Consider the following 13,658-nt stretch of genomic DNA (forward strand, 5'->3'; position numbering starts at 1 on the left):
TGTCCCCTGTTGTAATGCAGGGGTTTTCTGGCCTTCATAGATCATGAAAACTTCGTTTGTGGAGATGCCTTAAGCATTTATTCAGACCACTGCAGTCTTTTCATTCATGTCTTACACTAAAATGTGAGGAGAAAGGTCACTCACTAAATTTGTCTGGTAACATATTAAGCACACATGAAAATTTTCATAGAATCATAGAATAGTTTGGGTTGGAAGTGACCTTAAAGATCATACAGTTCCAACCCACTTGCTATGGGCAAGGACACCTCCCACTGCATCAGGTTGTTTCAATCTGGCCATGAACACCTCCAGGGAGAAGGCATTTTGCAAGGCTGCATCAGAAATTATATTTGCATGTTCACTAAATTAAATTAATATCCTGCCTTGCAGTATTTTTATAGAACCTATAGAATGTCAGAAAGTAAAGTTTAATACTTTGTTTAAACACAAGTGAGACAAAACCCACATACATTTAGGACAAGACATCAGGAACTGCCACAGAGAAGTCTGTCATTTCATGGCAGCCTGGACTGCATCACCAAGTTAGCCTGAGAGTGCCAACAGGGACATTCCTGTTGTACAGGTATCCAATTTTACAATTGCTTTCTCTGTTTCATAGGAATAGCTGAACAAAATCAGGAGATCTTTCCTTTTCCTATGTTGGCCGTGCTTAAAACTGTTCTAGATTCTAGATTTTGAAGAAGCTGGCAAGTCTCACACGAGCCCTGCTACCCTTGAATTTCTCTTCCTGTGTCACGTTGCCAGAACTGGTGAGCCAGGGCCGTGGGTGGCTTTGTAGATACAGGTGGCTCTTGGCTGCCTGTATACGCCTTGCGTGTGTATAGATATACATACTGCTTCTCCCGAGCAGGGGTGCTTATTGCCTTTTGGAAAAAAATGATCTTTTTGAGCTGACCTGCATTAAAATTGTGGTGCATTATGTGAACCAATTGGATTGTGTATTTATTGGAATGAACTTCCATCTCTTCATCATAGAATCATAGAATAACCAGGTTGGAAGAGACCCACCGGATCATCAAGTGCAACCATTCCTATCAAACACTAAACCATGCCCCTTAGCACCTCGTCCACCCATGGCAGGGTCAAGGCAGGGAGACACATGAATCACCAGCTTTCCCCTTTCTTCTGCTACCTGATTCATCTATACTCAAACTGGGGTGAGGTGCATGTGGTAGTTTTGGGGAAATTCCTGTTTCTGAGCACACTAGGAACACGTTTGAGCGTGCAGGAGATACAGAAGTGTGGTGGTGTGCATCACTAGTACAGCCACATGAAGCGTGCCCACACATTAAATATTGCCTTGCACATTGAATAGTTTGACATGAAACATTGAAATAAGGCGAGGTTATAACTTGGCTTTTTTTCTCTGTTACCATTGGTAGGGCAGGGCGTCCCAAAAATATCTGGGCCTCCAGGGGTAGGAGGCAGACCTTGTGACTCCACAACTTGCTCTGCATGTTGCTTTTCATGCAGCAGCTGTTAAAGGAGCTTTGTACCTCATCCCCACTGCAGTCCATAGGAAGCTGGATCAGGAAATGAAAGGGCTGAATAGATGAATTTGTGAAAGAAATCCTGGTACATTTTTAGCTGCTGTTCAATAGTATGAAAAGTTGATTTTCAAGCCTACTGGGCAGGGTCCTTCCCTTGTGGGAGGTACAAGAGAAAAAAATGGAGTTCTGAATGAATAGGGAAAACTTTTTAAAGTGGTGTATGAGGTTAGAGAAGTAGCTTCCCTCTTGCTTTGACTGTCGCAGGGCTGAAGCTTGTCAGAAGCCCTGGCTTCTTGGCAAACCCTCCTTGCCATAAGCTGATATTACAGCAGTGACATGTGTTGGGGTGAATATGTGAAGCCTCTTTTGTAGGAGGAAGAAGTGGGGCTGTGAGGGTTGGAATGATTAAATTGTCTCCATGTTGGGGGTCAGGGCTCGGTCTAGTGTTTGAAGCACGTTATCTGGCTGAAGGAGCTGATCTGTCTCAAGACTGTTTTTTGAGGTTTTGGTTTTAGCTGGAGCAGCTTCCCCGACACTGCTGTTCAGCTGATGCTACCTGAACAATCTCAAGCCCAATTACAGCCAGGGCAGAGAATGGATTGAGAGCAGCTCTGAAGACAAGGACTTGGGGATGCTGGTGGATGAGAAGCTCAATGTGAGCCAGCAGTATGCACTTGCAGTCCGGAAAACCAGCTGTGTCCTGGGCTACATCCAAAGAAGTGTGACCAGCAGGACAAGGGAGGTGATTTTGCCTCCCTACTCTGCTCTCATGAGATCTCATCTGGAGTCCTGCATTCAGTTCTGGAGCCCTCAGCGCAAGAAGGACATGAACCTGTTAGAGCAAGTCCAGAGGAGGCCACGAAGGTGATTAGAGGGCTGGAGCACCTCCCATATGAGGACAGCCTGTGAGAGTTGCAGTTGTTCAGCCTAGGGAAGAAAAGGCTCTGAGGAGACGTTGTAGCAGCCGTCCAGTACTTTAAGGAAGCCAACAGGAAAGCTGGAGAGGGGCTCTTTATCATGGAGTACAGGGATAGGATGAGAAGTAATGTTTTTATGCTGAAAGAGGGGAGATTTAGATGAGATATTAGGACATGATTTTTTCCTTTAAGGATGGTGATGCACTGGCGCAGGTTGTTTAGAGAAATCATGGATGCCCCGTTTCTGGAGGTGTTCAAGGCCAGGCTGGATGAGGCTTTGAGCAACCTGATGCAGTGGGAGGTGTCCCTGCCCATGGCAGGGGTTTGGAACTGGGTGACCTTTAAGGTCTCTTCTGACCCAAACCAATCTATGATTCTGTGCTGGGCTGGAGGCGTGGTGATAAATTGGAGGTAAAGCTCAAGGCAGACAGGATCTGTCCTTGAACCTCACCTCTCTTTAACCGCTGTTATGCAAACACATGGGAAGAGAAGGAATTAACGAGAGTGTGAAACCATCAAAGGCAAAGTTGGCACAGGAACAAAAAGTGTAAGCTGGACATAATTTGCTGAGATAAAGGAAAATTGCAGGCGTTGTGATAACAGTGACTATGTGACAGACAGGAACACAGTAAGTGATGTGACACACTGCTTGCTGTCAAGCTTCATGTCAGAGGCTCACACTGAGTTAGCCAACAGTCTACAACTCTTTCTTCACTGCCTCAGCATCTTACCAGCCCCTGGAGCTATTCCGATAACTAAGATGACAGAGTTAATTTTGGGAAAATCTCCTGCAGCTTCCTTTGGTGAGCCTCCACTTGTCTGAGCTGACATAGCAACTTATCCTAAAATGAAACAGATTTCTGAGTCATGGTTTCTTGGACCCCAAACCCTCTACTTAAAGCGGCAGTCAACTTCTGCAGCATTGGAGGGTGAAAATTCAGGAGGAACTGTACTTAGTAAGAAGTGCATCATGGGTCCTCCAAAAGGTGTTTTATGCTTTAGATAGAGTGCAATGGGAGATTAATTTCTCATTCAGCTCTTATTGGCATTTCTGTTTGCCTGTGCCAGGAGACTGGATGCAGTTCTTTCTCCCAAGAGATCTCTTCGCTGAGCTGTGATGTGCCTGGATGTTATGGACAGGGCCTGGAGAGAGCAAGTACTCGATGTACTTGTGTAGCTCATCTGGTTGGAAGCTGACGGTCCTTTCCAGTAGGCTTGTGCTACACCCCCCCTGCAAAGCCACAGCCTGTCAGTCACTTCTGCTTTGCTTTACACTGCTTAAAAGAACCAAAAGGAGCTTTTTAAATTTCTGATAACACTGGATTATTCATCTAACTTTTGCCAGATATTAAAGTGACAGTTAAAAAGCCTTTACATTTTCCTACCTACCCAGCTCCCATGAATCTGGGGCTTTAAAAATGCCTCTGCCATTTGAAACTTGGAGTAAATTGTGAGTTGCCATGTGCTTCTGGCATTTAGCTCCTGTGTTGCGGCCCTGATCTTTCACCACAGCCCAGCAGCCCGCAGAGCAGCTCGGAGAAGAGAGTGGAAGCAGTTGCTGTGCCTCCCTGATCCTGGGCTATAAAGCGTGTCGCTGGGCTGATCTCCTGCTGTAATTTATAGCAGCCTGGCTGCTGCCTCTGGTCCCAGTTCCCAGTGGCCACAAGGGCCTGCTGAGAGGGCTGTGGGTGAGCAGGGATGAAGCAAGCTGTGGACTTGGCCTTCTCTTCCCTGTGCTTATGCCTGCCTCAGCAGGGAGGCTGGAGAGAGGAGCATGGGAGCTGCTTTGCCAGCTCTCTACTGTTGGAAGGCCTTCAAGCTCTGGGAGATGTTCTTCAATCTAGTTCTGCAGAGTTAAGTGCAGCGCTGTAACAGGCAGTAATTGTCTCTCACCGAGAGTTTTGGACATAAGGCTCAGCTCTCTGACATGAAAATGTCCATGCATGGGGCTTTTCTGAACAGGAACAAGGAGTGTGCTAACATACAGCATTTCTAATAGAGTTGTCTTCAGTGCCTTCTCCCACGTGGTACTGAACACACCGATATTGGAGCGCGGAAAAATACTACTCTGCTTGCTTGCTTTAAGCCTAGTTTCCGTTTGGCAGCTCTACCTCTCTCAAATGGTAAACCTCTTGTGTATAGCCAGCTGTACCTGGGGGTGTTGGTCGACAGCAACTGAACATGAGCCAGTAGTCTGCTCAGGTGGCCAAGAAGGCCAACAGCATCCCGCCTTCTATCAGAAATGGTGTGGCCAGCAGGAGCAGGGAGGTGATCGTTCCCCTGTATTTGGCACTGGTGACGCCGCAACTTGAATCCTGGACCCCTCATTACAAGAAAGACATTGAGGTGCTGGAGCTGGAGAAGGGTCTGGAGCTCAGGGCTTATGGGAGTGGCTGAGGGAACTGGGGTTGTTTAGTTTGGAGAAGAGGAGGCTGAGGGGGGACTTCATTGCCCTCTACAACTACCTGAAGGTGGATATTGGTCTCTTCTCCCAAGTAACAAGTGATAGGAGGAGAGTTAATGGCCTCAAGTTTTGCCGGAAGAGGTTTAGATGGGATATTAGGAAAAATTTTTTTACTGAAAGAGTGGTGAAGCCTTGAAAGAGGCTGTGCAGGGAAGTGGTGGAGTCTTCATCCCTGGAAGTGTTAGAAGAGTACATAGACACGGCACTTCAGGGCATGGTTTAATAGACCTGGTGATGTAGGTCTGACAGTTGGACTTGAAGATCTTAGCGGTCTTTTCCAACTCCTGTGGCTGTATGATTCTATTCTACAATTCTATACACAAAACAAAAGGAAGAGGTGACATGTGTAGCAGCATATCATTGAGAGTGATGTTTGACAGGAGAGATAGAACAGTGCTCATTTGGTGCATAATATCACAGATTGCTTCCTATTTAACTGTAAGTTGAGATATTGGTCTGTGAGTATTTTGCAAATTGCTCAGAACAATGTCAGCTCCAGCAATTGGTTGCAGTCAGTGTAAATGTTTTGAGTTATTCGTTACCATTAACAGAAAATAGTAATTCTGATATCTTGCACCTTCCTTTTTTAAATGAAACTTGGCAGCACCAACCACTCGTTCCTCGTGACAAATTATGCACTGTAGAGTTCAGTCCATGAAAATTTATTGCTACAGTTGATGTAAATTGCATCTAATGGGCAGATGACTCATGGCTGTGCCGACAGCCAGCGTTGCATCCTAAAGGCACATACAAGCAGGTTGGAAGCAAAGGAATAGTAAACAAGGCTTATCTCCATTTCCCCCTTCATGAGACCGTTTTTTCCTCAATGCTACGCTGCAGAGGTCCTGGGGTGTCACTCTTTCTTCAGGTCACTAGTATTGCAGTTGTGGTGGCTTTAAATTATCTGAGCTATTGCTCCCAGTGTAGGCTTTTGAACACAAGCCAAGTGGATCCTTTTTGATTTCCAAGCAATATTAAGAAACTTATTTAAAGTGCAATAACTTACCATGCTTCCTTGCTTTTATTGCAAACACCAGTTCTTTTAAGTCTGTAATACAAAGTTTTATAGCATGTGCTGGGATTGCAGGGTTGCAGCTGGTTATTAACAATGCTGCTCTCTCCATAATAGACTTTCCATTACAGACCTTTCCATTAAGGAAAGTCTTGCTTTTTCCCTCAGTGTTGTCACTGCCATAACAACCATTATATGACGGTGTCAAGGTCTGAGGGCTATGGATGAAGGCAGATCTGATAATTTAGCAGGATTTTGGATGTAGGGGTGCTGGTTGATGAGAAGCTTAATATGAACTGGCAATGTGCGCTCACAGACCAGAAAACCAACTGTATCCTGGGCTGCATCAAAAGAAGCATGGCCAGCAGGTTGAAGGAGGGTATTCTCTCCCTCTGCTCCACTCTCATGAGACCTCACCTGGAGTTCTGTGTCCCCTTGTGGAATCCCCAACAAAAGGAGGATATGGAACTGTTGGAACAGGCCCAGTGGAGGCCACGAAGGTGATCCGAGGGCTGGAGCGCCTCCCATATGTGGACAGGCTGAGACAGTTAGGGTTGTTCAGCCTGGAGAAGAGCAGGCTTTGGGGAGACCTTATAGTGGCCTTCCAGTACCTGAAGGGTGCCTGCAAGAAAGCTGGGGAGGCTCTTTTTACAGGACATATAGTGATGGGACGAGGGGAATGGCTTTAAACTGGAAGAGAGAATATTTGCCTTAGACATTAGGAAGAAATTCTTCATTATGAGGGTGGTGAGTCACTGGCACAGGTTGCCCAGGGAAGTTGTAGATGCCTTCTCCCTGGAGGTGTTCAAGGCCAGGTTGGATGAGCAGCCTGATCTAGTGGGAGGTGTCCCTGCCCATGGCAGGGGGCTTGGAACTGGATGATCTTTGAAGTCCCTTCCAACCTAAACCACTGTACGATTCTATAATTTTAAGGACCTGTGTAGGACTTTTATAGTAGGAACAAGCCATTAGGATACAGTTCCTGTAATTACTCCCTGCTCCATTGAGAAATTAATTGTACAAGCTGGGGGAATGCTGTACTGGAATCTGTAGAGCATCATCTCATTGCCTTCCTGTGCTCCCAGGTCTCCTGTAGATGAATACTTGGTTGTAATTTTGTTGGATCAGGGATCAGTTTTGTTTATATTGCATCTAGTGTGGATGGCCCAGCCCAGGCCTGGAGGCGTTAATGTGATCTAACTGGTGCGTTAGTGTTTGGTTGCACTGGAAAGCTCAACCAGTTTGAAAGGCAGATGAGGAAGGATTTCTGCCCTGCTGCAAAACCTTTCAAAGGTGATGTGGAGAATCCAGCTTTGCACTATAGCGAGCCCAAGCCCTTCTTCCCATTCCGGTTGTGGAGTATGAGGCAGATAAAAGTATGGTTGTTATTTTGTGGAAAGGCTCTTGGAGGCTTTAGAAGAGAGGAAGATAACAGCTACAGAGCAGGAATGTCCAGGACTACAGTAGTGTTTGTTAAGCTATTGGCAAGAAAGAGTTTACTCCAGCATTCTGTAACTTCGTTTAAAATGTGATATAATTACTATTTATGCTACAGCCTAAACCTCTTCCCGTTTCCAGTGTAGTAATTAAGCCAGTAATTAAATGCATACCATTTATTCCAGGTGTATCAGCCCAGGATATGGTCATAACCACAATAATAGGAAGTGCCTTCAAATTGTTATCTTTGGCAGTAACTGTATCCTGGAGTAACAAACTTCTCACCATTCAGCTTGGGAGTTTATACTCATCTCCTGACAAGAATAAACAGGAATCACAGAATCACAGAATAACCAGGTTGGAAGAGACCCACCGGATCATCGAGTCCAACCGTTCCCATCAAACACTAAACCATATCCCTCAGCACCTCATCCACACCATTCCTCTCTCCCTTGACCCATGGCTTTAAATGCAATTAATTAATCTTAATTAATTTTGCAGTAAGTGCGAAAGAAAGGCATCCGTGTTCACATAGTGTTATTGCTGCTTGTTGTTCGCCCGGTGCTTTTGCAGTGGGTGACGTGATGCTGATGCACAGGGGTGAGGAATGGGAAAGCTGGAAGTTGTCTCTGTGGTACAGTAACTCCCAAAGGGAGCTGGTGTGCCCAAACAGTCTGCTGTCCCTGCGCTTGTGGCTCTGGGGTGGAGGGTACCACACTGGGGTGAGTAATGGCCTTGCAGAGGGTTGGTCGCTGAGAGTAAATGCCACATCAAGTGGTGATTTAATTCCAGAGCCTGGCTTGGATATTTGGCAATGACTGTCATTTGCCTACTGGATTTCTTATTGTAGCAATGACTTGTTTTAATTTCTTGAACCAGCTTGAAGCACCGTATTTACTGACTTTTAGTTTCTAGCAAGTAAATATGTAAATTTTATTTAATCCCAGCTGAAGTTAAAAAGAAATCAAGTCTCTGCTTTGGAGGGGGTTAAGGGACCGGATTCCTTTGGCTATTCTTTCCTGTAGGATTCCTTTGAGTGCTTGTTTCATGACTTGCTGCACTCCAAGCCTGTCCAGCTTGCTCTGTTACGGTAGGGTGGTCTGGTGGTATGGAATGTCTGCTGCTTTCTGGCTGGTGTTGCTACGTCACTGAAACCTGCCTGAGGTTTTGTCGACTCTGAAACATGCGATGGTTGAGTCTTCATCCTTAGTTTTGCCCAAAAACTTCCCTGGCACTTTCCTCACTGCGGTGTGTACTCTACCTCGAGGGCTTGGAGAGCTGCACATGCTGTTGTGCCGGCTGGGGAGGTTTGGAAAAGCTGTACAATACCACATGGCCCAGCCTACTGGGGAAACACTTCAGCATCCTGCGTGGCTTTGGAGTAGATGGAAGAGGAAATGACTGTTTCTTGTGTCCATCTTCAGCAAGAGGAAAAATAACTTCAGCAGGAAACCTCGGTGCATGCTATTCATTTCCCCATAACGTGGAACCGGCAAGCAGCTTTCATGTGTCTGGGCTGTCACAGGAAAACTGATTGTCTGGATAAACATTTCCAGGAGGGTTGGAGAGTTTACTGAATGCCTCGTGTTCCTTCTGAATTAGTGCTGGTGCAAGTGGGGGATTCCTGGAGATGGCTGCGCCTGTGCCAAGCACATTTTGCACCATGCGAGCCAGCTCCTTCCCTAGGATGCAGCAGACTTGGGTGCTGCACTCTCATGGCTCTGCATGCTCATGGGATGGGATGCCAAAGGCATCTTCTGCCTCAGTACTGGCAGAGAGTTTTCTCATGGACCAAGAATGCTTTGCAAGAGTGAAGGGATTAGTAGGAATCTTTCATGGCAATTAACAACTCAATTGTATTGGATTTGGCCAATGGATGGTAAGGCAGAGTAGTGTAGCTACATGCATAGTGTAGTATTTCATAGAATCATAGAATAACCAGGTTGAAAGAGACCCACCAGATCATCGAGTCCAACCATTTAATCGCTTCAGGTGCCTCAGTTTACTTAGAAGTCTCCATCTACCACAGTGCTGATGCTTTCTTGTTTGCAACAGCTGCAGTTGTTAATACAGGAAGAAAACAGAATAACACTGCCTGGAGGGAAAGCTGACTTGTCCTGAAACACGTGTTCACCTATTTGGCCAATGTAAACATGAGCCAGCGTTGTGCTCAGGTGGCCAAGAAGGCCAACGGCATCCACACCATCAGAAATGGTGTGGCCAGCAGGAGTAGGGAAGGGAACTTCCCTTATACTCAGCCCTGGTGAGGCTGCATTTCAAATCCTGTGTTCGGTTTTGGGCCCCTCATTACAAGAAAGATATTGAGTTGCTGGAGCGTGTCCAGAGAAGGGCAACGGAGCTGGAGAAGGGTCTGGAGTGCAGGGCTTATGGCAGTGGCTGAGGAAACTGGAACTGTTTAGTCTGGAGAAGAGGAGGCTGAGGGGAGACCTTATTGCCCTCTACAACTGCTTGAAAGGAGGTTTTTGGGAGGTGGATGTTGGTCTCTTTGCCCAAGGTAGGAGGAGAGGAAATGGCCTCAAGTTGTGCGAGGAGAGGTTTAGATGGGATATTAGGAAAAATTTTTTTACTGAAAGAGTGGTGGAGCATTGGAAGAGGCTGTGCAGGGAAGTGATGGAGTCTCTCTGGAGGGGTTCAGAAAGCTTGTAGACCTGGCTCTGTGGGACATGGTTTAGTAGGCACGGTGATGTTGGCCTGATGGTTGAACTTGATGATCCTAGAGGTCTTTTCCAATCTTTATGATTCTAAAAGTAGCAGGACTGGAGCTGACTGGCAGCGACTGTTTCACATTTGGCTACTTACTCCAGCATCATTGCCACAGTATCCTGTTGCTTTGAATCCCACTCTGCTTTTAAGTCGGCTTCTCAAGGCTGTCTCACCATACAACTTCAGTGTTTCCATGTGGATCTATCTAAGTGTTCTTGCTCATTAAAGCAAAGCAGTGTTTTCCTGTACTTGTCCTTACACTTCTGCTTCAAACAGGGATTAGGCTCGAAGGTGGTCACTGCTAGCAAGAGGTGTAGTTTTGGCAGGACTTGAAATGCTTGTTTGAAGGCTCAAGGCTGCAGTTGGCTGCAGTTTGCTGTGAAAATAATCTTTAGTGGGGCTGTCTTATGGACAGTCTCTGTTCACTTTTGTTCCACTGGAGGAAAGCCTTGCCATGCGGATGTCCTGGTCTGGGTATTGGGAAGAATCTAACAAATCTTAATGCCAGAGAGGATGAGTTTAAATATATCCTGGCCTGGAACTGGCAGCAGCCCAGGCTCTTCTTCAGAAGAGCAAAGCCCGGAAGAGAGAGATTTCCAGGGCTCGACTGGGGCTCTTTGGACAGGCCATCACCCCAGTTCTGTTCTCATAATGTGTGAAGGAGGAGAGAAAAAATAGCTTTTGACTTTTTGTTTGTGTGAAAGGATTTGGAATATTTGTGGAAGGCAGTGGAGAGAGAATCACAGAATCAACTTGGTTTGATGTTTTATGGGTTTTTGCCCCCCTCTTATTTCTCTTCTCCTCCATGCAGGTCGTTGCCATTAAGGTGAGGTGTGTCATGAATTGCTCACTGACATCTGTTGCCCAGGTAGTTGCCTTTCTTGAGAGAGCACCTGCATGGGCTCTGTGTCTGCAGGTTTCCCAGCCAGTGCACACTTGGCAGCCTTGCTGATCAACTATAAAGGTGCTTCTCTTGGCTTTGTGTGGGAAGCACCCTGGGAAAATAAGCTGTTGAACTTCAAAGCATATTTGGAGTGGAAGTCGTGTACCCCTTGAGGACAGAGAACTGCTGCTGTTAACCTAAAAAACTTGAGATGATTTGAGTGGAAAGGGGATAATGCAGTAACTTCCACAGCACCTGCTGGATGTTCTTACGTTTGGGCAAAAAAAATTCAGGGAGGCTTTGTCACTGATGTTTTGACTTCACAGGACAGTTTAGTGGCCCTGCCTTCCCATCCTTACCTGCTCTGTTGTACCAGCTCTGCTCACCAGAGCCCTAGTAATGTGGTTCAGCTCATTAAGCCAAGAGCAAATTTTTTTCTTCTGTCTGAATTTTTACCAGTGTACAGGGCTAAACTGCCTTCCTGAGGAAGGATGTGAGCTCCTCCAGGGCTGGAGAGCATTAGGGTTGGTCAGCCTGGAGCAGAGAAGGTTTATAGCAGCCTTCCAATACCTGAAAGGTGCCTACAAGAAAGCTGGGGAGGGACTTTTTACAAGGGCGTGTAGTGGTAGGACAAGGGAGAATGGCTTTAAATTGGAGGGGGAAGAAGTAGACCAGACATTAGGAAGAAATTCTTCATAGTGAGGGTGGTGAGGTACTGGCACAGGTTGCCCAGGGAAGCTGTGTCTGCCCCCTCCTTGGAGGTGTTCAAGGCCAGGTAGGATGGGGCTTTGAGCAGCCTGGTCTGGTGGGAGGTCTCCCTGCTCATGGCAGGGTGTGTGTGTGTGTTGGGACTGGCTGATCTTTAAAGTCCCTTCCAACCCAAACCGTTCTGTGATTCTGATTCTGTAACTTGGGGCTTGGGAAGAAAAGGATGCGTTCAGCCTTAGTGTGACTAGATCAGCTCGCCATCTCTTGAAGTTAAGACTGGTGCTCAGTTTGGTTTTCACATTTTTAGCTAACTTAACAACTTGGGAGGAATAATTTTCCTTGTGTTTTTAAGGATGTCTCAACTTTGTTTTTTTCTGTGCATAGTATTTAAAATGTGGCTGGCTATAAATCATACAAATTACCACTTTGCTGTAACTGAAGTTACAATTGGTGTTAACTTCCTACTGCTTCTGCATGATTGGAAGCAGGAGGTGCTAATGCAAGAAACAAAATACAAGAAATAATAACCTTTTGTTGTATTTTTGTTGGCTAATGGAAAGATTTAATGACTTCCACTTATTGTTGCATTATCTTTCTGCAGGGATGTGAAAGCAGGAAATATTCTTCTTGGAGAAGATGGCTCAGTGCAAATTGCAGGTAACTTTCCTGGCACCTTTGAATAAACTTTGGGCCTAACTGTATATCCAAAGAGATGGTTTAATGATCAGGAATCACAGAATAGTTTAGGTTGCCAAGGGGCTTTGAAGATCATCCAGTTCCCACCTACCACTTGGACATCTTCCACTTGGTCAGTTTTCTTAAAGCCTCATCCAACCTGGCCTTGAACACTTACATAAAATGTTAGCTTCAAAAAGCCCCACGGTTCTTAAACAAATGAACAAAACAATGCCAACAACACCAAAAAACCCAACAATAAACAAACCACAAACCAAACCAAACAAGCCCCAGCCCAGAGTTTATTGCATCTTCTTACCTTAAAATACCATTCTTTGGAATAATTACAAACAGCACAAATAAATCCTTTGCCTGTTGAGTCCTCAGAATCAATAGATTAGATAAAATTCTTGGCATAAACTCATCAGATTTGTAAAATGGCAAGTTCAAAAGCTTGGAAGTGGACTGCACAGACCTCACTGATTTTATTATATATAGCATGGTTTTCCAAAGGACTGGAGTGAACAGCAAATAGATTAATCAGAAGGAAATGGATATGTCTGATGGGAAAGGTCACTTGCAACTTTGTCTTAACCAAAGATCTGCCGGTCAAACTGCTTATGCGAATGCTCCCTAGTCTGCTTCAGTTGAACCGAGTGTCAGAGTCTGCGTTTCACTGACTGCCCTAACGCAGCCCAAACTGGGGTGAACTGGAAGTGTTGGAAGCAGTCGTGCAAGCTGAGGGACAGGGTAGGGAAGGCTGCTGAGGCAGTTGCTTTAGCTAATACAGATGTACCTGGAAGAGGTGTCTGTTGCAGTCGCTGTTGTCACCAGCTGCATCAACACAGGTATGTTGGAAATAGTCCTTAATGTGGATGGATCATAGGTCTGGTAGAAAAAGGTCCCTTCCCTACTGCTCTTCTGGTCTCATACATGTTCCTACAGACTTCACTCTTCTTCGCAGAAATAATGAATTATTATTATATTATTGTAGGCTACTAAGACAAGATTTCTGGAGATTGCATTTAGAACCTGTAAGGTTGTTTTTCCTGTTCTTCCCAGTGTGCTCTTTTCCTATCCTGAATACACAAGATGCTCTAATCAACAGGCAGGTTCCTCTCTGGCCTGCCCCTTGGGACTGTTCTCTTCCCCATAAATCTTGTGGTGTCTTTTGAGTCCTTGTGCCACTTCTACGTAGAAGGCAGAGATCACATCTGGTCCTGCTGTCTTAGCAAGCATCCTTGTCCATGTTTAACTTTTTCAGTGCTGTGTTTAATTGGAAAGCTGTTAGAGCGACTCCAGAGGAGGCCATGAAGATCATCAGAGG

General features: G+C 45.7%; 1 protein-coding gene across 1 annotated transcript in view; it reads left to right on the top strand.

Moving 5' to 3' along the window:
* The window catches only part of OXSR1 (oxidative stress responsive kinase 1), a 105,124-nt gene that overhangs the window by 54,458 nt on the left and 37,008 nt on the right, over positions 1-13,658 (top strand). The window contains exon 5 of the mRNA XM_069859245.1: positions 12,258-12,313. Within this exon, the coding sequence (XP_069715346.1) occupies positions 12,258-12,313 (56 nt within the window). The remainder of the gene's footprint in view (positions 1-12,257; positions 12,314-13,658) is intronic.

Source organism: Phaenicophaeus curvirostris, chromosome 6, assembly GCF_032191515.1.
Source record: "Phaenicophaeus curvirostris isolate KB17595 chromosome 6, BPBGC_Pcur_1.0, whole genome shotgun sequence".
NCBI classification, from domain to species: Eukaryota; Metazoa; Chordata; class Aves; order Cuculiformes; family Cuculidae; genus Phaenicophaeus; species Phaenicophaeus curvirostris.